At 50.8% G+C, this 25,862-nt stretch overlaps 1 protein-coding gene across 1 annotated transcript in view; it reads left to right on the forward strand.

The window, feature by feature from the left end:
* Positions 1–288: 288 nt before the first annotated feature.
* Positions 289–25,862, forward strand: part of ST6GALNAC2 (ST6 N-acetylgalactosaminide alpha-2,6-sialyltransferase 2) — a 118,641-nt gene continuing 93,067 nt past the window's right edge. The window contains exon 1 of the mRNA XM_075349560.1: positions 289–629. Coding sequence (XP_075205675.1) covers positions 529–629 — 101 coding nt within the window. The 5' untranslated portion in view covers positions 289–528. The remainder of the gene's footprint in view (positions 630–25,862) is intronic.

The raw sequence follows: 25,862 nt of genomic DNA on the forward strand, positions 1-25,862 counted from the left end.
CCTTTTGAGTGAATGAAATATTTCCAAGAATTTTTGCATGTGTGGATATTGTCTTATTCCATATTGTTTAAACTTGTTTATCCCATATCATTCCTGCAAGAAGCAGTGCAGCACAAATGTCCATGCGGTCCCACCTGCTGGAGCAGGAGGACACCTGGAGAAGCTGGAAGCCGGCACTGTAGTAACATGCCCAAGCTGTGTGACAGTAGTGACACTGGGCAGCAGCTGAAGTGAGTGGGAGGGATCAGTGTGTGTGTGTGTGTGTGTGTGTCTCTGTGTGTGTACACCCAGCTGGGAGCACATTAGTGCTCCACACTCAGCTCTTCTGGATGAGTTGTCTTCTTCACTTGTGGGTGACTTCATTTACAAGAGGGTGGACTGCAGACTTGATCCAGGATCCTACAGCGGAGCCGGGGAGAAGATTTACTTTTACTGTCTGTAATCCTGTGACAAGGGGGAGCTCACCCCCACCCCAAGCTTTCACACACACCCTCTTGTTCCCAGTCTCATTCTTTCTTCTCTTCCTAAATGCGTCTCCGTTGGTTTAAAGTCCTGAGCCTGATTGTGGGGCTGGCAGTGTCTGCGGTGTTCTATGGGCACTACTACACTTCTTTGGTGACTTCTGGCAGGTAAGGACATGGAGGGAATGGGAGCATCCTTATGGCATGTACAGTAAAATTCTGTCTTTTAGCATGATACTAGGATATGTGGTCAGAAACAGCAGCAAGAAAAAGTTAGAGAGCAATTTGCAAACTCGTCCTAAACGCTTCGTTGTATAGTACAAGCACAGTGGATGGGATGTATAGAAAGCTCATGCCCACTGTTCTTTTTAATTCTAAATAAACCCACTTGTGACACGACTCCCTGGTCCACAGCATGTTAATATATTTTTGCGGAGACATTAGTGTTCTGAGCGGGAGAACACAGCGAAAATAGGCTGTCAGTAATCCTGAACACTGGCACAGACAGCGAATTCTCCAGTACCGGACTCTAGCATCTCCGCAAAAGAACGCTCCCTTATACGGATCGTGGGCATGTACCCTAAGAGTTAATTTTGCAATCCTAGGACCGAGTTTCTCAGATTTAGTCATTTGTCTGTCATCCGTCATATTATCTGTGGCCTTACATGACCTCAGGTAAGTCTAGGGTGATTGATGCCTGCAATGTCCATCTATATCAGTGGTTCCCAAACTCCTTTCCTCACGACCCCCAACAGGTCATGTTTTCAGGATTTCCTTAATACAGCACAGGTGATGCCTTGATAATGTTTCCATCACCTGTTCAATAGTAAGGAAATCCTGAAAACATGACTGGGGGGGCCATGAGGACTGGAGTTTGGGAAACACTGGTCTATATGATGGGCAGCCATAGTTTTGGGTCTGGAGAGTAGTACTTTCCTCCAGCCTATGAATGTCATCCCTGATGGCTACTATCAAATGTCTTACCTGTTTTTCTACCCACGTCCTAACTTATAAAACTTCTGCTTTCTTGGCTTTGTGGGTTATAAGTAGCTGATAAGGCAATACTATAAAGCTACTCCTTCTGTCTACACATTCCGCGCACAAGTTCTGATTGCCAAGCAGTGATACCGTTTCGTCGGTATATGATGGCACATTTGATGCTGTGCACTGTGCTTCATTCATTTCATGCGTGATCATCCGATTTTCTCTCTGACGTTTTTTTGCCTTATAGTGTCCTGGGTGGAACTAATCTAAAGAGCCAGAAATGTGCTCGTGGGGAGGTCTCAGTTGCTCCTGTTATTCTCATCTTTAGTTGATGGGAAGTTGGTATCTATGTAGAGCATAGATACCGTTTCCATGTTAATAAGCTATTGATACATTTGTTGTAGTGAACGCTGGTCAGATCTGAAGTTCTGGGTATTAATAATGCGTTCTTCCTGTTTCTGACAATCTTTTTATTTATATTTGTGGTGATGTTGGCCGAAAATAAAGATTGATCCATCTGTGGTCTAGTTCCATTCTCATGCCAATAGCCAGCTTGAAGACTCATCTACTTGGCAATGCCAACGTCTTATGAAGCCCCTGTAGGTTCTCATTAAGTTATAGCCAGGACTCATAGCTCATAAATATTGCAGGGTAGGGGTGGACATACCAAACTGTGCAGCCACACAAGGGCCCAAGGGGTGAGGAGGCCCTTCACGCCCCAACACAGCAACCACCACACATAAAGGGGTGCAATGTAATGAGCTCTTGGACTTCAAGTGCCCATAAACTGTTCTTACACAGGGTCCCTCTTCTGTCTGTGTCTACCTCTGTTACTGGGATTTTCCAAGATTTAGGAAAATTTGCCCAGAAATTGGCAAATGATCTCAAATGGAAAAAAAAGGAGTTCGTTGTCCTATGAATCCTCCGGTGCTTCAGGATTGCCTATCCTGAGGCACCCGTAATGGCTTCCATATATCAGCCAGTTTGGTGGCCAATCAGTGGCCTACTGTTTAGGCAAATGACATGAGCAGCGATTAACAGGAGGAACTTAAGTGATGGTTTCAATATTTTTTTCAGTAATGGAAAAAAAAGGCATTACTTGTCCTATGAATCTTCCGGTGCTTCAGGATTGCCTATCCTGTGGCACCCATAATGGCTTCTATATATCAGCCAGTTTGGTGGCCAATCAGTGGCCTACTGTTTATGCAAATGACATGATCAGCAAATAATAAGAGGACCATATTGTGATGGCTTAAATATTTTTTTCTCTAATGGAAAAGAAGGCATTACTTGTCCTTTGAATCCTTCGGTGCTTCAGGGTTGCCTTTCCTGAGGTACCCATTATGGCTTCCGTATATGACCCAGTTCTGTGGCCAATCAGTGGCCTACTGTTTATGCAAATGACATGAGCAGCGAATAACAAGAGGGCGGCTTCAATATTTTTTCAGTTTTTGGCTGCAGCGGTCTGGTAACTGATGTAAAGGTCTTCTGCAAATAGCAAGGTCCACGTAAGCCATGGGGGACTTTAAAGGGATGCTAAGTTTTACATTTTCAAAAATGCTGGAAAACCCAATTTCAATTCTAGTAAGAAATGAAATCCGCTTATAACTTTCTAGTTGCCTGATCCATCACCATCCCCCATACTGTCACTGATGGAAAACATGCCTTTCTCTTACCTGGAGACCACCCTGGACAAAGCCATTCTAGTGCTAATTGCTCTCTGCTTCCTGTTAATCTTCATTTTTTTCTAAAGTTTTTATACTCCAAAAGCTCCAATTTCCACTGTAGCTCAACAGTTGTAGTCTAATTGAATACATGCAGTTGCATGCACATGAATATTTCATGAGATTTTCGTACAATTGTCAGGTGGACAATATATAAATAAGAGACACTGGCTAAAAAAAAGAGAAAAAAAACAAGTTATATTCAAACAGCATATTAGTTTGTGAAAAACATTTTCTGCCAAATAGCTAATGTGGATGTGGCCCCCTTACAACCCCTCAATCATAGATGTGTCTGATCCTTTATTTTTGTTACAGATGAGTAAATCTTGTAAAAAATATAAGATGTAAAGGGATCATCACTACCCACAAATTTACATATGGGTTGTAACGTTGTATGTTGGTGCTATATAAATAAAATTATTATCATTATTATTATTATTATTATAGGGGTTGCTAACCTTATTTTTATTTAAGTGCAATATTATGGCCTAAAAATCATTTTTGGAAATGGGTCTCATTAACAGTTTAGCCCTCTATAGCCTCTGTATTGTTCTCTCTATTGCATAATGGGTTTACTGAGAATCTGTCAGTGAGCTCGTTCTGATGGTCTGGTGCTGACGTTTGTGGATACCTGTGTACAGACCCCTTGAGCAGCATACTGCCGTTTTAGTTGACCCCAGGTATGGACATACGGTCTCCTGCATATTGTCCTTCAGTGTTAATCCGTGCATGGTTGTGCTAATGGCTGAATACTACCAGTCACTCTTTTTTTTAGTGAACCAGCCACTTTACATTCCATTGTCATGCTCGGGTTACCTTGAAAAGAGTAAAAGGTTCTTTAAAGTCAGGATTACATGTTATTACTTGTGGCCAGCACTTTTCTAATAAAAATAAATACAGACGTCTACAAAGATTGTAGCATTTCACAATCCAACAATGACATATGTTATCGTAGGATCAGAGTTCTATAGCAGAATATACAGTAGTATTCTGCATTAGTAGGGAATCTTAGCTGTATATACACATGGAGATGGTAGGAGACATAACTAAGGGTACCTTCACACTTAGCGATGCAGCAGCGATCCGACCAGCGATCTGACCTGGTCAGGATCGCTGCTGCATCGCTACATGGTCGCTGGTGAGCTGTCAAACAGGCAGATCTCACCAGCGACCACTGAACAGCCCCCAGCCATCTCATGGCATCTCATGAATAAGGCATCTCATGAATAATTTGGAATACTTCTCACTACGATGGTGTGGTACTGACCGAGAATGAATAAAACAGCATTAACACCGTAAAAGTCGGATATTATTACACTCTGACATCTACAATCAGCATGACTCCGGAATGTCTGACTGAAGGCCTGTGACCTTCCCCAACAACACCCTACCCCCTAGGGTTCTTATCTAAAATAAACACAAACACTGTGTGACGTTGGAATATAAAGGCCACAGCAGCCCCATTTATTCATGACATAAACATCAGCCATGTAACAATACAACTCTTCATTGAAGAACCCGAAAAGGAAGGGGGGGGGTACCTGAAGGTTAACCAAAATGTTCTTTGCAACATCAGCCTGTCTCCTGACCCTCAGCCGCAACACACCGACTCGAGAGCCCAAGCCAGATGTTGCCCCCACTACGTCCCGCTGAGACTCAACCCAGCAAGGACCCGTTTACCAAACAATTGCACCGCTAGAGGTAACCCGCTCCGGCACTGGGTTCCGTCCTCTCCTCTGTGCAAACCCCCACCTTCAGACACCCCCCTCCTTTCCGCCGCTGCGACAAATACGATCTTCCTTCTTTTCTTCATCGATGTCGAATCCACAATTAGGGCGGGCGGGCGGGAACGATTCCAGTCACGTCCAGGTAGGAATGGCCCACCCCCCTCTGACCTGCCCTATATACGACCCCCTATAGCCACCACCCCCTGACCAATCACACTGACCCCTGATCCTAACTGCCCCTTAGCACCACCCCCAAATTTCGCGCCCAAACTGACTTTCTCCATTAACCCCTTATTAACCCTATGGCCTGGCATCCCTCCTAGTCATGTAGCCCTCCCTTAAGCCCCTTCGGGTCAGCAGTCCGGGCTCTTCCTTGACTCCGGAATGTCTGACTGAAGGCCTGTGACCTTCCCCAACAACACCCTACCCCCTAGGGTTCTTATCTAAAATAAACACAAACACTGTGTGACGTTGGAATATAAAGGCCACAGCAGCCTCATTTATTCATGACATAAACATCAGCCATGTAACAATACAACTCTTCATTGAAGAACCCGAAAAGGAAGGGGGGGGGTACCTGAAGGTTAACCAAAATGTTCTTTGCAACATCAGCCTGTCTCCTGACCCTCAGCCGCAACACACCGACTCGAGAGCCCAAGCCAGATGTTGCCCCCACTACGTCCCGCTGAGACTCAACCCAGCAAGGACCCGTTTACCAAACAATTGCACCGCTAGAGGTAACCCGCTCCGGCACTGGGTTCCGTCCTCTCCTCTGTGCAAACCCCCACCTTCAGACACCCCCCTCCTTTCCGCCACCGCGAGCTCGCATGACCCCTTGTGCGCGCGAGTCCTCCCACACCAACAAAGCCTTCTCAAGCCCCTCCATCAGCCCTAAGGCCCAAATATCATTTCCCACCGAATTTAAATGGACCCCGTCCCGGCGCAACAAGTCGGCGGACGCCGCTTCCAGCTCCGGGTGCCGAACCGAGACACCCCCAACCCGGGAAATGAACCGCCCAATCTCCCGATTCACTTTACTTCGCGCCCTGTTTACTGCCTCCACCGACCTGGCGTGCCGCCATGCCAGCCGCGCAACCATATCCGACCAGACAATTACTAGACCCGGGTGGGAAGACAGGAGCCGCAGGCAGTCACATTTTATGTCTTGTATCAGGTCCCTGGAAGCCCGGAGACCCAGGTCATTCCCACCCGCGTGTAGTACTACCACGTCCGGTGCTCTGTCCAGCTGCGAATGGTGGCGCCAGGTAGGCAACACCTCACTCCACAGCATGCCCCTGACCCCGATCCATCGCACAGTAGCCTTTTCTCTGGGAACCCCCAACTGGCGGCCGTCCGGTCGTATTCCCGCACGGAACGCCCCCCAATACACGTATGAGTGGCCGAGCACCCACACCAACAATGGGAAACCTACAAAACAAAAGGTGACAACACAACAGGGGAGAGGGGGAGGGGGGGGGAGGGGGGGGGGCACAAGGAAGAAAATGGGTAATGATTACCAAACCAATACAGCCCCCGACCCCCCCCCCCCCCTCCCCACCCATAGCTCACAACAAGTTCGGCCGGACGTAAGATCGAAACCTGGCCGAGTCCCATCGTCCAATCTTACGGAGAGCCTGCGCGCCCAGACCCCAACGAGCCGCCTGAGTCGCAGCCCCAATCCGAAAGGAGTGCGACGCGAACTCAGCCTCGTTGAGACCGCAACACTGCAGGCACCTCCGAAAGATGCAGACAAATTGGTAACTCGACAAGGCTGACCCGTCCTGGTGGGACAAAAGGGACCCCGGGCGAGCTCCCCTCACCTCTAAAAACGCCGACAGCCATCTGACAGGGCACTCCGCTAAACCAGGTACACCCCATAGTTCCACCATCCGACCTCTACCCAGCTGGTCCGTCTTTGACCGTCTCAAGCAACACCGCACCACATCCATACCGCATTCCACGTCCTCCAGCAACAAACCTCCGTGACTCCTCGTGTTTCTGCTCACCAGTTCACTAATTCTAAACGCCCCAAAGAAGGCCAAAACAAAAGCGGTCCCGAACAACTGGCATTCATACTCCGAACAGCACACCCGAGGCAACACCGACAACAGCTTGCCCAGCAGCTCAAAAGATACCGGGCGCCGAAGGTCTCGGCGCGCCCCTGCCCTCCGGTAACCCTTCATCACCTGGCGCACCCAGAAATCCTTCGTAACGTCCTTCCAGCCCAATAACTTGAAAAAGAAGGAAATGCCCGCTAACCTGCCCGCCACGGCCGACCACGAAAGGCCTTCTTCCTTAGCCCTGCCCAACATAAACAAAACTAAATAAACTCTGTCACCTTCAGATACATGACCTCCCACCTCATCAACCAACTCGAGCCAACGGTCCCACGCTGAATTATAGCTGCGCCACGTACTGGGTGCCACCGAATGTCGGATCAATTCCCAGGCCGGCTGCAAACCAGGTCCCACAACCAGACGGGCCATACGGTCTCCTGCTGCTCCGCGTCCGGCGCCAGCATTCGAAAGCGGTCCCACTGGAAGCGAGATAAAGCATCAGCCACAGAATTCAGCACCCCCGGCACATGTACAGCGCAGACCCACAAGTTCAACTCCAGACATTTCAGCACCAAGTGACGCAAGAGGTCCACCACCGGGGGGGAATCAGCTGTCAACTTGTTAACACACTGAACCACCCCCAGGTTGTCACACATGAAACGCACCTTCCTGTCTTTCAAATCCTGTCCCCAAACCTCTAAGGCCACGACAATAGGGAAAAGTTCCAACAGGGCCAAATTCCTAGTCAGACCGCAAACCCGCCACGAATCCGGCCACCTGCCGACACACCATCTCCCCCCAAAATATGCGCCAAATCCACTGGATCCCGCCGCGTCCGTATACAGCACCAACTCCTCATTTGACACCACCTCACGAAGCCACAATGACCGTCCATTGTACAGCTGCAAAAAACGGGACCACACTCTCAGGTCCGCCTTATGCTCCACCTTCAAACGCACAAAATGCAAAGGGTGCAACACACCGGTGGTGGCTTGAGCCAAGCGACGGGAAAAAACTCTCCCCATCGGCAATATTCTACACGCAAAATTCAACTTCCCCAACAGGGACTGCAAGTCCCGTAAACGAATCTTCTTGGCCTCAATGGCCCCTTGAACACAACGCCTCAAATCCACCAGCTTGTCCTCCGGCAAGCGGCACTCCATGGCAACCGTATCCAGCTCGATACCCAGGAATTTCAAAACCGTAACCGGACCCTCCGTCTTCTCCGGCGCCAACGGAACGCCAAACCGGCGAGCAACCTGCTCCACTGTCCGAAGCAAAAGGGAACACTGCGAGGATCCCGCAGGCCCCATGCACAAGAAGTCGTCCAAGTAATGCAACACTGAATCTAGACCCGCCTCCTCCTTAATTACCCATTCCAAGAAACAACTAAACTTCTCAAAATAAGAACATGAAATTGAACAGCCCATAGGCAAACAACAATCTACATAAAACTTGTCCTCCCACCAACACCCCAACAGGTGAAAACTGTCCGGGTGCACCGGCAACAGGCGGAAGGCCGCTTCTATATCTGTTTTCGCCAACAGCGAACCACAGCCCAACTTCCTTAACCATTCCACAGCCTTATCAAAACGGACATACGAAACCGAAACCAGCTCAGGATCAATACCATCGTTCACCGACCGGCCAGTAGGATAGGACAAATGGTGGATGAGCCGGAACTTGTTAGGTTCCTTTTTTGGGACCAACCCCAACGGGGACACAACCAAGTCCGGCAATGGAGGGGCATCAAAAGGCCCCGCCATCCGTCCTAGCTCCACCTCCTTCCGTAACTTATCCGCAACAACCTCACCATGTAGGCGCGTCGACTGCAAATTTTTTAAACGAATCTCTCCCGTCTTAACCACTGACGGTATCTTGAAACCAAAACTAAAACCGTCACTCAACAAGTCCGCCGATCCCCGGTCCGGGTATCTACTTAGAAACGGCGCCATCCGATCTACCCTCACCGGGGTCCTCCCTTTTTGACGAAGACTCCGCGGCCTTTCCTTTTCCCTTCCGGAAGCACTTAAGGTGACTGTGGGCGCCACCACAGCCCGAACACTCGTGCTTGAACCGGCAGGAAGACCCAAACCGGCATTCCTTCTCATTAAACTGCCAGCAAACGCCCTTTTTGGGCCCCGACGAGGTGCCAAATGATCCCCCGCCGGTGCCCCCTGGAAAGGACTGTGATGCCGACTTCGGCGCAGCCATCAGCCGCATCCATAGACTAATTTCTTTGTGGTCCCACCGTAAACTGGGTCTGACCGCCTTCCTCTGGCGAAACTGCTCGTCATATCTTAGCCAAGCAGTCCCCCCATAGGTCCTATACGCCTCACAGATAGAATCCAGATAACAGAAAAGCGCTGTACAGTTATCCGGAGCCTTTTCCCCCACCACACCGGCCAGTATCACAAAGGCCTGCAACCAGTTCTGAAAAGTGCGGGGAATAAGGCGATAACGCCGCCGTTCTTCCTCGTCCTTTTTGCTCTCATCCGGTTTAACCCGATCCAGATTAAACTTTTCCAACGGAAGCAATGAGAATATTTCGACATATTCATCCTTCCATATTTTTTCCCTGGTCTCCTGCTTCAGATGCGCCCCCAACGGGCCATCAAAGCAAACATACACTTCCCCTCTCGCCTTGTCATCCAATCGAACAATGTCCACTGCAGCCGCAGCTGCGGCAGCGGGAGCCGCAGCTGGGGCCGCGGGAGCCGCCACCACCGGCTCACCAACCGCATTGCCACTAGCAACCCCTCCAACCGCAGGAGTCGCAACCTCCTGCCCCGTCGCTCCCTGCCACACCAAGCTAGGGCCCCCCACAGGGGCAAACAAACCCCTAACCAACCTCAACAACTCGGATGCCACACTGCCGTCACCCGTCACCACATTCACGACCCGCCCGCCACTCGGGCCACCAAGTAAACCACCCGTACCACCAACCACATTCACGCCCTGCACGCCATCCGTATCACCAGACACACCATCCATAGCCAAACCAGGTGCACGAGAAATAGAAGAAACCGTGGTCTTACCAGGCTGACTCCGAGAAGATCCCGAAACAGCCGTCACATGTTCTCCGCGTCGCACTCCAGCCGCCTCGCCGACCTCCACGATCTGGTCCCCGTTGCCGTCCTCCGCGACGTCCTCCTCCAGGGTTGCCTCCTCGTCCTCACTGGACCCAGGCCCAGGGAGCCCGCCGTCCGGCAGACTCGACCTTAGGCCCCGTCCGCCCGCAGCACCATCCATCCTCCGCGACGATCCAGACGCTGGCTCCGCCACATAAACGCCGCCTGGGGCATGCCGTCCGGCATCCCCGCGTGCTCCGGCTGATCCCGACGCCGTCCCTTCGTTGTCCCTCCGCTGCGATCCCAGGCCGGGCCCCGCTGATCCGGGCCGTCTCCGTACGGACTCCCCCGCCGCCACTGGGACCCCATGCTCCTGCATGGGCCCCGCTCTGCTCCTAAACCTTGCCGCCGCCGCCACTGTGGCCTCATCTGCGCCCCGCGATCCCGCTGGCCCACGCAACCCAGCTGGCCCCCATGACCCCGCTGGCTCATACGACCCCGCCAACCCACGCGACCCCGCCGACCCACGCGACCGCGCCGGCCCACGTGACCGCGGCGGGTCAGGTGACCGCACCGGGTCAGGCGAGCCTGCCGGATCGCGAGGACGCGGCGGGACGGGTAAGTACGCGGGGTCACATGACCGCGCACGGTCAGGTGACAGCGCCCGGTCAGGTGACATCGCCGCCCCACGTGACCGCGCTGCCCCACGTGATCGCGCCGCCCCACGTGACCGCGCCGCCCCACGTGACCGCGCCGCCCCACGTGACCGCGGCGGGTCAGGTGAGCGCGCTCGGTCAGGTGAGGCCGCCGGAGCACAGGGGGACGCCGGGTCACGCGAGCGCAGCGGGCCCCGTGACCGCGCCGGGTCAGGTGACCGCGCCGGGTCAGGTGACCGCGCCGGGTCAGGTGACCGCGCCGGGTCACGCGGCCGCGACGCGCGCGTCACTGCCGTGCGCCGCGACCCGGAAGAGGAGGGGAGGCCGGCCGTGTCGCTCACCGCCCCGTTGCCTTGGCGCCCGCGGCCCGACTTCCGGCCGGGGCCTCGCGACGTCCCTGCTCCCGGATCCACCGCCGCACATCCACTCGGGCTCCGTCTCCGCCGCCGGCTCCTCGGCGTCATCTCCGGGCTGAGGCGCTCTGGGGGCCGAGTTCTTCGCTGCCGCTTCGGAGGCAGGGGGGTCCCATCTTCCTCGCCGACGCCGGACCATCGCTGGAGCTGCTCGTCCATCCAACGCTGTCCACGCTGCTCCGCCATCCTCTTCATCTGTGCCATGAAGTCCTCCATCTTCGGGATCCAGCCACAACGATTCCAGTCACGTCCAGGTAGGAATGGCCCACCCCCCTCTGACCTGCCCTATATACGACCCCCTATAGCCACCACCCCCTGACCAATCACACTGACCCCTGATCCTAACTGCCCCTTAGCACCACCCCCAAATTTCGCGCCCAAACTGACTTTCTCCATTAACCCCTTATTAACCCTATGGCCTGGCATCCCTCCTAGTCATGTAGCCCTCCCTTAAGCCCCTTCGGGTCAGCAGTCCGGGCTCTTCCTTTATCGGGGCTATTAAATGTTGCTCTTAGATATGGCATTAAATGGTTGGCCACTACTAGGACAACCCTTTCTGACTCCATGTTTCTCACAGGTAAAATAATAAAGCCTATACTCATCTTCTGTAGCTGCGCCATTCCAGCAGTGCCACAGCTCACGGTGCCAGGGATCATGTGGGGTTGTGATGTCACGTGAGCCCCAAGTCCAATCAGCACCGGCTTTCTTCTCCCCGCATTCGGACCAAACGAGCAATCAACAGGAAGTGACCAACAGCCAGAGCGCTCCCTTCCTGTTGATTGCTCAATTGGTTCAAAGGTGGGAATACAGAAGCCGCTGAAAATTGGACGCGGGGCTTGCATGACGTCACAACCCCACATGAGCCCCGGCATTGAGAGCCTGGCACCGCTGGAAGGGCGCCAGTACGGGAGATGAGTATATGCTTTATTATTTTACCTGGGAGAAACATGGAGTTAGAGGTACTTTACACGCTGCGACATCGCTAGAAATTGCTAGCGATATCGAGCGCGATAGCACCCGCCCCCGTCGTACGGCCGATATGTGGGGATCGCTGCCGTAGCGAACATTATCGCTACGGCAGCGTCACACGCACATACCTGTTCAGCGACGTCGCTGTGACTGCCGAACAATCCCTCCCTCAAGGGGGAGGTGCGTTTGGTGTCACCGTGACGTCACTAAGCGGCCGGTCAATAGAAGCGGAGGAGCGGAGATGAGCGGGACAAAACATCCCGGCCACCTCCTTCCTTCCTCATTGCCGGTGGCCGCAGGTAAGGTGAGGTTCCTCGTTCCTGCGGTGTTACACACAGCGATGTGTGCTGCCGCAGGAATGACGAACAACATCGTACCTGCAGCTGCAACGATAATTGGGAATATACCCCGATGTCACCGATTAGCGATTTTGAACGTTTTTGCAGGTGTCACACGCAACGACATCGCTAACGCGGCCGGATGTGCATCACAAATTCCGTGACCCCAACGACATCGCTTTAGCGATGTCGTAGTGTGTAAAGCGGCCCTTAGAAGGGATTGTCCTAGTAGTGCACAACCCCTTTAATTTCTTGCTGACTGGTTTCCTGTATTACCAACAGCCTCTCCAAAAGTACACAAATATTCATATAGCATATATGGATATTAAATTTGGCTAACGATATATTAGCATAATTCCCTCCGTCAATATACAAGTTATATTTTTAGACAGCATTGCTCAAACATTAATGTCTGCATTTGAATAGCAGAAGAATTCACACAACATTCAAATTTATATGTAAAATAAAATATACTTTATTAAATACTATTAAAATTACATTATGATATATAGTAGAGAAATTGAGGATCAGAAAAGATGGTCTCCATAAAACATTACATTCCCATAAAACATCCACAGATACAGATGTAGCAATCAAAAACAACCCCCATGTAAATCCATAGCATAGTGTTGATACCGTACATATAAAGATGGATACAAGCATAGAAAAGTATCTGAGACCATTAAATCATTGCTTACCCATAGTGTGAGAATTAAGGACCACCGCAAATGCCATCAAGCACTTTTCGCCTAGAGTGCTTTCTCAAAGGGAGTGTCACTCTTTTTCAGTTGTTTTTGATTGCTACATTTGTATCTCTGAATAATGTTTTATAGGGACCATCCCTCTTTTCTGAGACTCTTGTGAAACCTCAATTTCTGTACTATATGTAACTGTAATTTTAATTGTGTTTAAGAAAATATTTTGTTATACAGTATATATATATATATATATATACTAGATGGTGGCCCGATTCTAGCGCATCGGGTATTCTAGAATATGCGGGTGTTGCTGAGGTAGTGGTGCGGGTAGGCCAATTAGATACCCGACTGCTGGGGTGTATATGCTGGGGTGTATATAAAGGCTGCTGGGGTGTATATAGAGGCTGCTGGGGTGTATATAGAGGCTTCTGTGTGCGGCGGTGTGTGTGTGCGGCGGTGTGTGTGTGCGGCGGTGTGTGTGTGCGGCGGTGTCTGTGTGCGGCGGTGTCTGTGTGCGGCGGTGTCTGTGTGCGGCGGTGTCTGTGTGCGGCGGTGTCTGTGTGCGATGAATCAGCGAAGCGTGGTTCAAATCCCGGGCCAATTCGCGGCCGAACTGCGCCTGTCGCTGATTGGTCGCGGGCGGCTGGCGCAACCAATCATCAACGTGGGATTTCCGTTCCAGACAGAATATATATATATATATGTGTGTGTGTGTTCTAGTGTTTTGTGACTACTTCTGGTATTTATATACAGCTTCCCCAAAACTACCTAGAGATGTTTCTTTGCATGAAAAATTGCTCCAATGCAACTATGTGGTCCTATTTATGGCTTCAGGTCTGTTGGAAAGGAAAGTATGACTATGTTTGTATGAATTAGGGAATGGATAGTAGTGCAATATAGTAGAAAGCCATTGCCTTCCGATTTCTTACAAAAAAAAAGAATGATATTTGTGCAAGTGATGTGCATAAGGTACAGTAGGTATTAAGGTATATTTACACACAACAAAATTGTCTCTAAAATCTGAAACTTAAAATTAGTTCCACAGAAGTATGTTAATTGATTTCTATAATGTTCATTCAAATGAATAGAAGTCTTTCAAAGTGTTTTAGGAAATTTGCAACATGTGAATACACTATACCCTAAATAAACCAGATATTTTATTACAAGCACTCAATGTCAAGAGGCAGCTGCAAAAGCAAATAAAATTTTAGGTTGTGCAAAAAGAGAAATTAGATCCCGTGATCCTAACGTATTGTTACCCCTCTATAAATCACTTGTAAGGTCACATTTGGAATATGGGATCCAGTTTTGGGCTCTACATTTCAAAAAGGATTTTCAGAATTTAAGGGAGGTTTACACGATATCGTTAATGTTTTATCGTCGGGGTCACGCCGTTAGTGACGCACATCCGGCGTCATTAACGATATCGCAGCGTGTGACACTTTTGTGTCACAAATTGATCGCAAAAGCGGCCACAATCGTTTGCCGTGGAGAGGTCGTCCTAAAACCAAAAATCGTTTAACGCTCATTACCGATGTTGTTCCTCGTTCCTGCGGCAGCACCCATCACTGTGTGTGACACCGCAGGAGCGAGGAACATCTCCTTACCTGCGTCCACTGGCTATGCGGAAGTAAGAAGGTGGGCGGGATGTTTACGTCCCGCTCATCTCCGCCCCTCTATTCCGCCTGCCGTGTGACGTCGCTGTGACGCCGCACAACCCGCCCCCTTAGAAAGGAGGCAGATCGCCGGCCAGAGCGACGTCGCAGAGCAGGTAAGTCCATGTGAAGGGGGTGCGCAATTTTGTGTGCGACGGGCAGCGATATGCCCGTGTCGCACAAAATATGGGGGCGGGTACAATCGCTAGCGATATTGGCAATGATATCGTAGTGTGTAAAGCCCGCTTTAGAGTTAGTTCAAAGGTGGGCAACTAAACTACTACAAAGAATGGAAGGCCTCCTATATGATGAGAGGTTGGAAAAGTTACATATATTTAGCTTAGAAAAAAGATGTCTCAGAGGAGATCTCATTTATATGTATAAATACATGTGTGGTCAATATAAAGGACTGGCACATGACTAAGGACCAAAGGGCATACACTGCGAGTGGAAGAAAAGCGATTCCGGCAGCTAAATAGGAAAGGGTTCTTTACAGTTAGAGCAGTCAGACTGTGGAATGCCCTACCACAAGAGGTAGTAATGGCAGATACTATAACAGCTTTTAAAAAAGGGCTGGATGATTTCCTCATTACATATAATATTGTCGGTTATAAATGATTTAGTGACGAAATATACTGTATAATGGGTGGAGGAAGGTTGAAGTAGATGGACCTAGGACTTTTTTCAGCCTATGTAACTATTAACTGTAAGTCTCAATCTATTTCAAGAGTTAAAGAGCCAAATAGATACTGGATGACTTATGATGAGTACATAGAGAATATACAGTGTGTACAGGTACATACGTTATAAAAATATAGATCACTGATTGATATGACATGAGCATAGCACAAGCAAAGTCTTTATAATGAACTGATGATCAGACCTTTTAGCAACTAATCATTTATGGCAAAGCCACAGGATGTACCATAAATGACTGATGGATGCTGGTCTCAACGATGGGACCTGTACCTATGTGGAGAATGGGGGTCCGTTATTTTTGCATCTCCTATAAGGGTGAACAGACTCTCCCACCTGTCTATTTATTTTCCTCTTGGATGTGGATCTCAGAAATAAATGGAGTATTATTATCATTTATTTTTAGAGCACCATTGGTCCATGGTTCTATTCATGAGAAGGGGTTGCAAACATAAACAAACTAACAATGACAGACTGGTACAGAAAGGATAGGGTCCTGACCTTGCGGGTTTACAGTCTACGGGATAATGGGGAAAGAGAAGTAGGTTGGGATGTAAAGTATGATTCTTCTATGAATACTGTATGAAGGGACAATTTAACACACCAAGCTGTAACTCCAATAAAGTGCAACATACGAATTACCAGATGTCTACCGTATAGTATAAAAGATCTCAGGCTCTGGTTTACCCTCTTGGCCTTGAGTCTGTGTCAAAGGTATGGCTAATTGTTCAATAAAGACCTCATTTGGCCAGACTTAGATAAAGAGATAAGAGACTAAGATAAAGGGTGGTCCAGCCCAAATATTGATTGGACTTAGATTTCTATTTTATTCATTCATTTTGCATTTTCTTAATTCACACAAATAAACTATTAATATTTCTACTTTTGAAAGTATTCTTACTTTGCAGCATATATTGTGTCATGATTTTATGGCTGTGTAGTGTGTTTTTTTTTAAATTCTGCATTTTAAATTAAGCGGTAAATGCACGGCTCACTGTCTAGTGAGGCTAAAGCCCGCTTTACAAGCTACAATTTATCTAAAGATGTGTCGGCGGGGTCACCTCGTAAGTGACGCACATCCGGCATCGTTAGTTACATTGTAGCGTGTGATACCTCCATGCGATTGCGATTGAAAGTTAAAACGTTGGTCGCATGCACGTCGTTCAATTACTAAAAATTGAACGTCAGGTTGTTCAATGTTCCAGAGGCAGCACACATCGCTGTGTGTGACACCCCGGGAACGATGAACAGATCTTACCTGCGTCCCGCGGCTCCCGCCGGCAATGCGGAAGGAAGAAGGTGGGCAGGATGTTTACGTCCCGCTCATCTCCGCCCCTCCGCTTCTATTGGCCGGCTGCCGCGTGACGTCGCGGTGACGCCGAACGTCCCTCCCACTCCAGGAAGTGGATGTTCAACGCCCACATCGAGGTCGTATGGAAGGTAAGTACGTATGACGGGAAATAATCGTTTGTGCGACACGGTCAACAAATTGAACGTGCCGCACATCTGATGGGGCGGGTCATATCGCATACGATATCGTATGCGAAATTGTAAGGTGTAAAGCAGCCTTTAGGGTCCCGACTTGCTGAGCATTAAATGGGTTGTTCGATACTGGAAAGCGCTTTTAATATGTCCCTAATGTGCCCCATGAAGCAAAAAAAGCATACCTGCCTCCTGGATTAGTGCAGCTCCAAGCGCCATGTCTCCTGCAATTTTGTGATCAGTGTTCATTGATGGGCTACAGCCTTCCATCTAACAGAACTGTGAGTGCTGCATCTGTCGCGGGCGGAGGAGGGGACGCCACGCTCTCCCACTGCTCGGGTCCGGCTGCCGCGGCTGCTGCGGCCTGCCGCTGCTCGGTGGCTCGAGCGATGGGCCGGATCCCGGGGCCTCGAGCGGCGCTCCTCGCCCGTGAGTGAAAGGGGGTTTTTGGGTGTGGGGATTGTTTATTGTCCGTGACGCCACCCACGGTTGTGGTGATTTGTTGACACCACCGCTGCTCTGTATGGGGATCCCGGGAGGGATGGTATGGAGCAGCCAGTTGTGTTGCCCCTCCGTGGGTAGGGGTTGGTGATCCCGGGGCCCAGTGATGAGGTGGGAGATGCAGGGCTTGGTGGGCGCAGGGACGCGGGGGCAGCGCTGTGCCTTGCGGCACTGTGGTACTCACTCAGCCTGAGACGATGACACAGTTCTCGGTAAAACACACGGCTGGAAAGACGGTTCCCACGGATGGCTGCACTTGCTTTTCCCAGTAGGTGACGGTGACGGTCCCTCTGTCCTGCACCTATGATGATAATGGTTGCGATGGGTTCCCACCGGTAACCCGCTCCCCGGCTTGGATATGGGCCGGAGGAGCCCTACTTTGCCCGCAGGCGCTGGCCCTGAGAAACTGGTGCCCTGGCGGTGTCTCTCCGTTGCGGTTGGACTGTTGCCTTCAATCGGGACTTGGTTGTTGGGAGACAGACGTCCCCTTCACTGACGGATTTGGCAAATTATGGCGACTCCTAGCCTTGCTGGGATCCGAAAGGCCCCTGCCCTGGTGCTGACTGTTCTTCGTATACTGCTCCAGACTGCCGGGTCACCACCCGTCCGCGGTCCTTCCAGCAACCTCCGAGCAGTCCCCCTGCAGACTATCACCGCCGTCTGCTGACCTTGCTGTCACTGTCCGGGGCACACACTCTGCCTCTACTCTCCCTGTTTACTCCTTCACTTCCCTAGCTTAACTGCCTGGTTTTCCCGCCTCCAGGGCTGTGAACTCCTCGGTGGGCGGATCCAACCGCCTGGCCCACCCCCTGGTGTGAACATCAGCCCCTGGAGGAAGGCAACAAGGATTTTTGGTTAGCCTTGGTGTTCCTAACTGGGGTGTAGGGTGTGGTGGTGTGATGACCTGTGACCCCTGGCTTGCCCAGGGCGTCACATTCCCCCTTAGCAAAATGCAGACCGTCCGCGAGCAGCCCGTCCAACACCGGTTTTATTTTCTGAAAAATATATAAAAAGGTAAAACGGTAACATAACAATTCATGACATCATCCCACATCGGGAGGCACATTTCGTAAACGTTGCAAACGGTTTACGGTTACGGTCTCCGCTCTCTCCCACCCAAGCAACCTGGCCCTGATGCTGCCCCTAAAACCCAGGCAGCACCCCTTGACCCAAGTCCAGCACAAGTTACCCGAGCGGGATCTGTCCTTCCCCTCCAGAGGGTAGCCACCGGTTCCTGTGGTGTCTGGGCCCCAGCCTGCTCTGCTGAGGGCCCTCCCTCCAACCTGCCTCTCCGGAGGCGGTAATGCGGAAACGGTAATGGTAAAACAACTTATTTACAAGCCACTAACGTTTGTGGTTGCCCTGCAAGTTCACGGGCTTGTCCATGGAAAGTCCTCCATGCAACTTTTTAAACGGTCCCCATGGGGACAACGGTGCCGGCAACGGCCGGTTTTCTCACAATCACGGTAGAATCAGGTGAAGCTTCGGTAATCATTCTCATTTTTAAACTTTCAAACACAACTCAGTGGTGGTCCCAACGGGGACTGGACAACGGTGCTCCGCTGCCGTTACTGTGCACTTCCGTCCTCCTCACCCGGCTCTGGGTGGAAGAACACGGGCACCAGCCCCTCCAGCGCATAGCAAGCGCGGCGAGGAAGGGCCGCCCGATACCCGTTGTTTCCACTCCGGGGAATGTAAGTGGCCTCCGTGCCCTGCAGAGCGACGACTCCTTCATCTTCCTCCGAGACGGGCTCGGTGTCAGGCCCGGAATCACTATCGTCCGTTTCTGCGCCAGGCGGGTTGCCGCCAGCTTCCGCAGCTTCCAGGCTTGTCACTCTCTCGGCCACGGTCACGAAGGAGTGTACGCCCGATGGACCAGGCGCAGCGCGGTGCATGGGCAAGGAGGGCAGAGGTGGCATGGGGGCCAGGGGTAGACAGGGTCCCTCAGCTGCAGCGGCCGGTCCCTCGGAGACATAGGGGCATGGGTCACTCACCAGCTCCTCCATCATGGCCTCCATTCCATACACTCGTGCAACCGCGGCTGCATCCTCCACCTCCGCGGTCCACTGTTCCATCAACCGGCAGATCTGGTCCCGATAGTGTCGGCAGATCCCTGCCGTCTGGGCCCTCAGCCATGCCGCTGTTCCGGGCACCGGTTCGGTAGCCTCCGCATAGCTAGGGGGAGCGGCCATTCTTTGCAGGGGTCGGCGGATCGTGGGGCTCCAGCGTCCTTATCTGTATAGCCGCGGCTACATGCGGCCAGCCGCCATCGCGTCCCCCTTAGCTTCTTTTCGGCCCCTCCTCTATTGGGGCAGGGTTTTGGCCTTCGCGCCTCTGCTACTCGAGAAGACGCTCGAGCGGGAACTTTTCGCGCCAAAGATGGCGTCTTTCGAAATTTTTCAGCCGGATACCTCCGGCGGTCACAAGGCGTACCTCTACCCAACGGCAGAGCGGTAAGATCCTGTTCGTGACGCCATGTTGTCGCGGGCGGAGGAGGAGACGCCGCGCTCTCCCACTGCTCGGGTCCGGCTGCCGTGGCTGCTGCGGCCTGCCGCTGCTCGGTGGCTCGAGCGATGGGCCGGATCCCGGGGCCTCCTCGCCCGTGAGTGAAAGGGGGTTTTTGGGTGTGGGGATTGTTTATTGTCCGTGACGCCACCCACGGTTGTGGTGGTTTGTTGACACCACCGCTGCTCTGTATGGGGATCCCGGGAGGGATGGTATGGAGCAGCCAGTTGTTGTGTTGCCCCTCCGTGGGTAGGGGTTGGTGATCCCGGGGCCCAGTGATGAGGTGGGAGATGCAGGGCTTGGTGGGCGCAGGGACGCGGGGCAGCACTGTGCCTTGCGGCACTGTGGTACTCACTCAGCCTGAGACGATAACACAGTTCTCGGTAAAACACACGGCTGGAAAGACGGTTCCCACGGACGGCTGCACTTGCTTTCCCCAGTAGGTGACGGTGACAGTCCCTCTGTCCTGCACCTATGATGATAATGGTTGCGATGGGTTCCCACCGGTAACCCGCTCCCCGGCTTGGATATGGGCCGGAGGAGCCCTACTTTGCCCGGAGGCGCTGGCCCTGAGAAACTGGTGCCCTGGCGGTGGCGGTGTCTCTCCGTTGCGGTTGGACTGTTGCCTTCAATCGGGACTTGGTTGTTGGGAGACAGACGTCCCCTTCACTGACGGATTTGGCAAATTATGGCGACTCCTAGCCTTGCCGGGATCCGAAAGGCCCCTGCCCTGGTGCTGACTATTCTTCGTATACTGCTCCAGACCGCCGGGTCACCACCCGTCCGCGGTCCTTCCAGCAACCTCCGAGCAGTCCCCCTGCAGACTATCACCGCCGTCTGCTGACCTTGCTGTCACTGTCCGGGGCACACACCCGGACCAACTTCAGGCTCGCTTAACTGTTCCTTTTCTCTGCCTCTACTCTCCCTGTTTACTCCTTCACTTCCCTAGCTTAACTGCCTGGTTTTCCCGCCTCCAGGGCTGTGAACTCCTCAGTGGGCGGAGCCAACCGCCTGGCCCACCCCCTGGTGTGAACATCAGCCCCTGGAGGAAGGCAACAAGGATTTTTGGTTAGCCTTGGTGTTCCTAACTGGGGTGTAGGGTGTGGTGGTGTGATGACCTGTGACCCCTGGCTTGCCCAGGGCGTCACACATCCCATCAGCAGTCACTGATAATGTGACGAGTTTGCCTGGAGACAGGATTGTTAGAGCCGAGATCCGATCTGGGAAATAAATATGTTTTTTATAGTTATTTTCCGAGACACATTAACAACATTATAAAGCAGTTGGCCAGTAGTGGACAATCCCTTTAAAGGAAACCTGTCACCAGGTTTTTCCCACATAAGCTGTGGCCACCACCGGTGGGCCCTTATAGATAGCATTCCAGAATACTGTATATAAGAGCCCAGGCTGCTCTGTATAACATAAACACACCTTTATAATACTTACCTAGGGGGCAGTCTGGTCAGCTGGGTGTCACTACTCTCAGTCCGTAGCCTCCTCCATCTTGTGCGATCGCCATCCTCCTGCCCAGCCGCGTGTAGATGACGCGTCCTGTGTCATTCACACGCAGGCCGGCATTGCGCTCCTGCGCATGGACACTTTAATCTACAAAACTGAGGGCAGAGCAAAGTACTGTAATGCGCAGGCGCGAGGAACGGTCAAAGATCGCCCATGCATGCGCACTACAATATTTTGATCTGCACTCAGCCGGGTAGATCAAAGTGCGCATAACCGCAATGGAAGCCTCTGTATTGATGACATAGGATGCGTCATCCACACAGGGCTGGGCAGGAGGACAGCAATAGCACAAGATGGAGGAAGTGGAGGACCGAGACCAACAACACCCATCGGACCGGATCGACCCTCGGTGAATATTATAAAGTTGACAGGATTCCTTTAAAAAATCATGGCAAAAAAAAAAATCTAACTGTATTTAACCCTTTCTTCTATTGGGTGTATGTTATGCTGCACCATTGTACTTGGTGCCATAAGTATTCCATGTTGTTTGAGTATTTTGTGCTCCACTTTGTAATGTCGCACACTCTTTTATGGATGCTGTTGCGGAAGACGTGTGTTTTTCTATGTTGCTTTGTGGTCATTTGCTTTCTTTAGGTGCGGGGAGTGGTTTCTGCTGCCCTGAGGTATTTGTTTTGCATTGTCAGTGAAGTATTTAGTGCTGCCCTGTTTGAAGCTGCTGTGGGGCATTTTGCTTGGAATTTTTGTTGTGCGACCCGATGGTATTTGGGGCATTATGGGGTGTTATTTGCACGGTGTAGTGGTATTTCTCAAGCGTTGATAGCTGCATGGCAATATTTTGTCACTGGGGAGGCACAAATGTAAAAAGTTTGAAAAGCCATGTTCTACTTTTTTTTTTGTATAAAGTACATGGCAATTTGCAAACCCTGGACATACAAAGGAACAGAGGGGTCCGGTAGTTTTTTGGAGCTTTTTTTACACCACCATTAATAAAAACATTAAAAGTAGTGCCAAATCTTTTCCATAAAAAGATGAGAACTAAACAATGGTTTATTGTTCATGTGACACATAGTTTATGATTCCATTGTATTTATGGGCATGCCTCGTTTTACCCCTCACAGCGTGATTGACAGTTGCTGGCTCTCTTTTTCTATACACAGCTGGAAAGAAACAGAAATTGACAAACGGTGGATAATTTTAAGTCCTAAACTTGTCAATTCTTTCTGTGGGTTTTCACTTTGGATTTGACCCTTTTCCAAGATGTAGGGTAAAATTGGCAACTGAATCCTTAGCGGATTTTTTTCCATCCCACGTGGACGTACCCTTCAATGTTCCTCTTTCAGTCTTTTTGCAATAGACTGCTATGCAAAATACATTTTTATCTCCATAGGAAAATATTTTCATGATTTTACTGTGACCTATGAGTAAAGCGGGCTTTACACGCTACGATATTTCTAGCAATTGCTAGCGATATCATACGCAAAAGCACCCGCCACCGTCGTGCATGCGATATCGTGTTATCGCTGCTGCAGCGAACATTATGGGGTACTTTACACGTTGCTACTGCGATCTCGTCGGGGTCAAATCGAAAGTGACGCACATCCGGCGCCGGTAACGACGTTGCAACGTGTAAAGCCTAGATGCACCGATAAATGATCGCAAAAGTGTCGTAATTCGGTGATCTGTGTAGTGTCGGTCATTTCCATAATTTCGCTGCAGCGTCAGGTATGATGTTGTTCCTTGTTCCTGCAGCAGCACACACCGCTGTGTATGAAGCCGCAGGAGCGAGGAACATCTCCTTACCTGCGTCCCGCCTGCAATGAGAAAGTAAGGAGGTGGGCGGGATGTTTACGTCCCGCTTATCTGCGCCCCTCCACTTCTATTGGCCGCCTGCCGTGTGACGTCGCTGTGACGCCGCACGACCCGCCCCCTTAGGAAGGAGGCGGCTCGCCGGCCAGAGCGACGTCGCAGGGCAGGTAAGTGCGTGTGAAGTGCAAAGTACCCCTATCGCTACGGCAGTGTCACACGCACTTACCTGGTCGGCGTCGTCGCTGTGACTGCTGAACAATCCCTCCCTCAAGGGGGAGGTGCGTTCGGCGTCACGGCGACGTCACCGTGACGTCACTAAGCGTCCGGCCAATCAAAGCGGAGGGGCGGAGATGAGCGGGACGAACATCCCGCCCACCTCCTTCCTTCCTTATTGCGGGCGGGACACAGGTAAGGTGAGGTTCCTCGCTCCTGCGGTGTCACTCACAGCGATGTGTGCTGCCGCAGGAATGATGAACAACATCTATAAACAACCATTAACAGTTTTTGGTCTTAGGAAGACCTCTCCATGGTGAACGATTTTCACTACTTTGGAGGACGTTTAAGGTCGCTGGTAAGTGTTACACGCTGCGATACCATTAATGACGCCGGATATGCGTCACTAACGACGTGACCCCGACGATAAAACATTAACGATATCGTAGTGTGTAAAGCCCCCTTTAGAGTAAAGTGTCTAAATATTCTCTGCCGAGGAAAATGTTGTCTTATATATTAGAAATAATATATATATATATATATATATATATTTTATTATTTAATAAAGTAATAATTAAAAAATAATAAAAAATACAGAAATAGAAATATTTTTTGCTGCTCCTGCTATATTTTCAAGACAAAGTAGTTTGCTGGCACTCTCCCTGATACTTACCACCTGTGGCTGATATCTGGTTAATGTGTGGCACCATCTGTTCTCACATCATTGCTAAATCCTCCATTCATTGTACCACTGCAAGGTATTAATTGCACCACCCATCATCTCTGACATCCTGCTCTGATTTCAGTCACACAATGCACAGTTTTGGAGTAGTGATCACTACTTGAAGACAATGGATAATGTTTTATTTGTTGTGCTCACATCAGGTCCCAGCTGATGTTGACAATAATGCTGAAACTTGTTTCCATTCTTTAAGACACAGAATCCTGTTCAAACCAAGTACAGGCGCTCAGTGCTTCATGATGGGGGCCAAACATTTAAGTGCACTTTTGTTGAGATGTGATGTTATCTCATGGGTATCTGGGATCAGAAGGTCACAGCGTATTGTTGTTCACAGATTCGCTTTAGTGCCCGCTCACCGTTTACCCTTAGGGTATGTGCACACGTTGCGTTTATAATAGTGCGGAAAGAACACACCCTCTAAAACTGTAAACACTGCGTTTGTCAAAAAAAATGCATCCAAAACGCATGACGTTGGCATACTGGAGTCCTGGTGACCCCTTATACTGCTACCATACCCCCACCCCCAATAGCTTAACCTCTTAATGAAATGACCACAGACACATAATTGGATGAAATGGCCACAGCAGCCTTTTATTTAAACATAACTTATAATAACATTTATAAAACAGGGGGTTGTGGTCCTCGAAGCTCAAACAATCTGGTGATCACCCAATACTCCGATCCTACCTTCCCCCTCAACCCCATTACTCCCAGCCGCAACCACAAACTCGGGAGCACCAAACAAATATGAGGGGGAAGGGTTAAACCACCAAGCACGGGAACCGACCCCACCAAGCCGATGTTCCCCCATGATCACCAGACCACTCCCCAAACCAGTAATTAACGGGGGGGGATTCCACCTCCATTGGGACCCCCCAATCCAATTTTCACCAACTTCGAGGACCCCACCCCCACCACCATAACGAGAGCGCTTTGACCCCCTCAAACGCTCGAGACCCCCCCTCTACCGGACAATGCCATGGCCCGCTCAATACCCTCCTGAATCCCCAAAGACCACAAATCTGTTCCCACTGCATTCAGGTGAACCCCATCTGCCAACCAGTAATCCTGATCCACCGCCTCCAAATCAAAATGACGGACCGCCACCCCCCCATTCCTCACTACAAAACCCGAAATGGCCCGATTGATTTTTATACGGGTCTTATTCAGCCTTTCAACTGACCGAGCCCTACGCCATGTCCGTCTCGGGACAATCTCTGACCAGACCGTCCGAAGTCCTGGTACAGCCACCCACAGCCGAAGTAAATCATGTTTTATATCTCTAATCAACTCCCGGCCCACCACCATTCCCACATCATTCCCCCAAACGTGCAAGACCAGAATATCCGGCGTCCGGTCCAATCGCATTGCCCTGTGCACCTCGGGCAACACCCGCATCCACCGCATGCCCCGGATACCCAACCACCGGATTACCGCCACACTTCGTGCAAAGCCCAGCTGACGACCCTCCGATCGAATGTCTGCCCGGATCGCTGCCCAGTGCACAAAGGAGTGGCCCAATATCCAGACCAAACGGGAAAAGTCCCCTGCAAAGGAAGACAACAAAAACATTACAGTACCATACCATAACCCAACAAATCCAAAACTCCCCACCTCATAAGCCATGCTAAGGGCGCACATAACTCAAATATCTCCTGGATTCCCACCGACCTATCCTCCGTCCT

This window comes from Anomaloglossus baeobatrachus, chromosome 5, assembly GCF_048569485.1.
Source record: "Anomaloglossus baeobatrachus isolate aAnoBae1 chromosome 5, aAnoBae1.hap1, whole genome shotgun sequence".
Lineage (NCBI taxonomy): Eukaryota > Metazoa > Chordata > Amphibia > Anura > Aromobatidae > Anomaloglossus > Anomaloglossus baeobatrachus.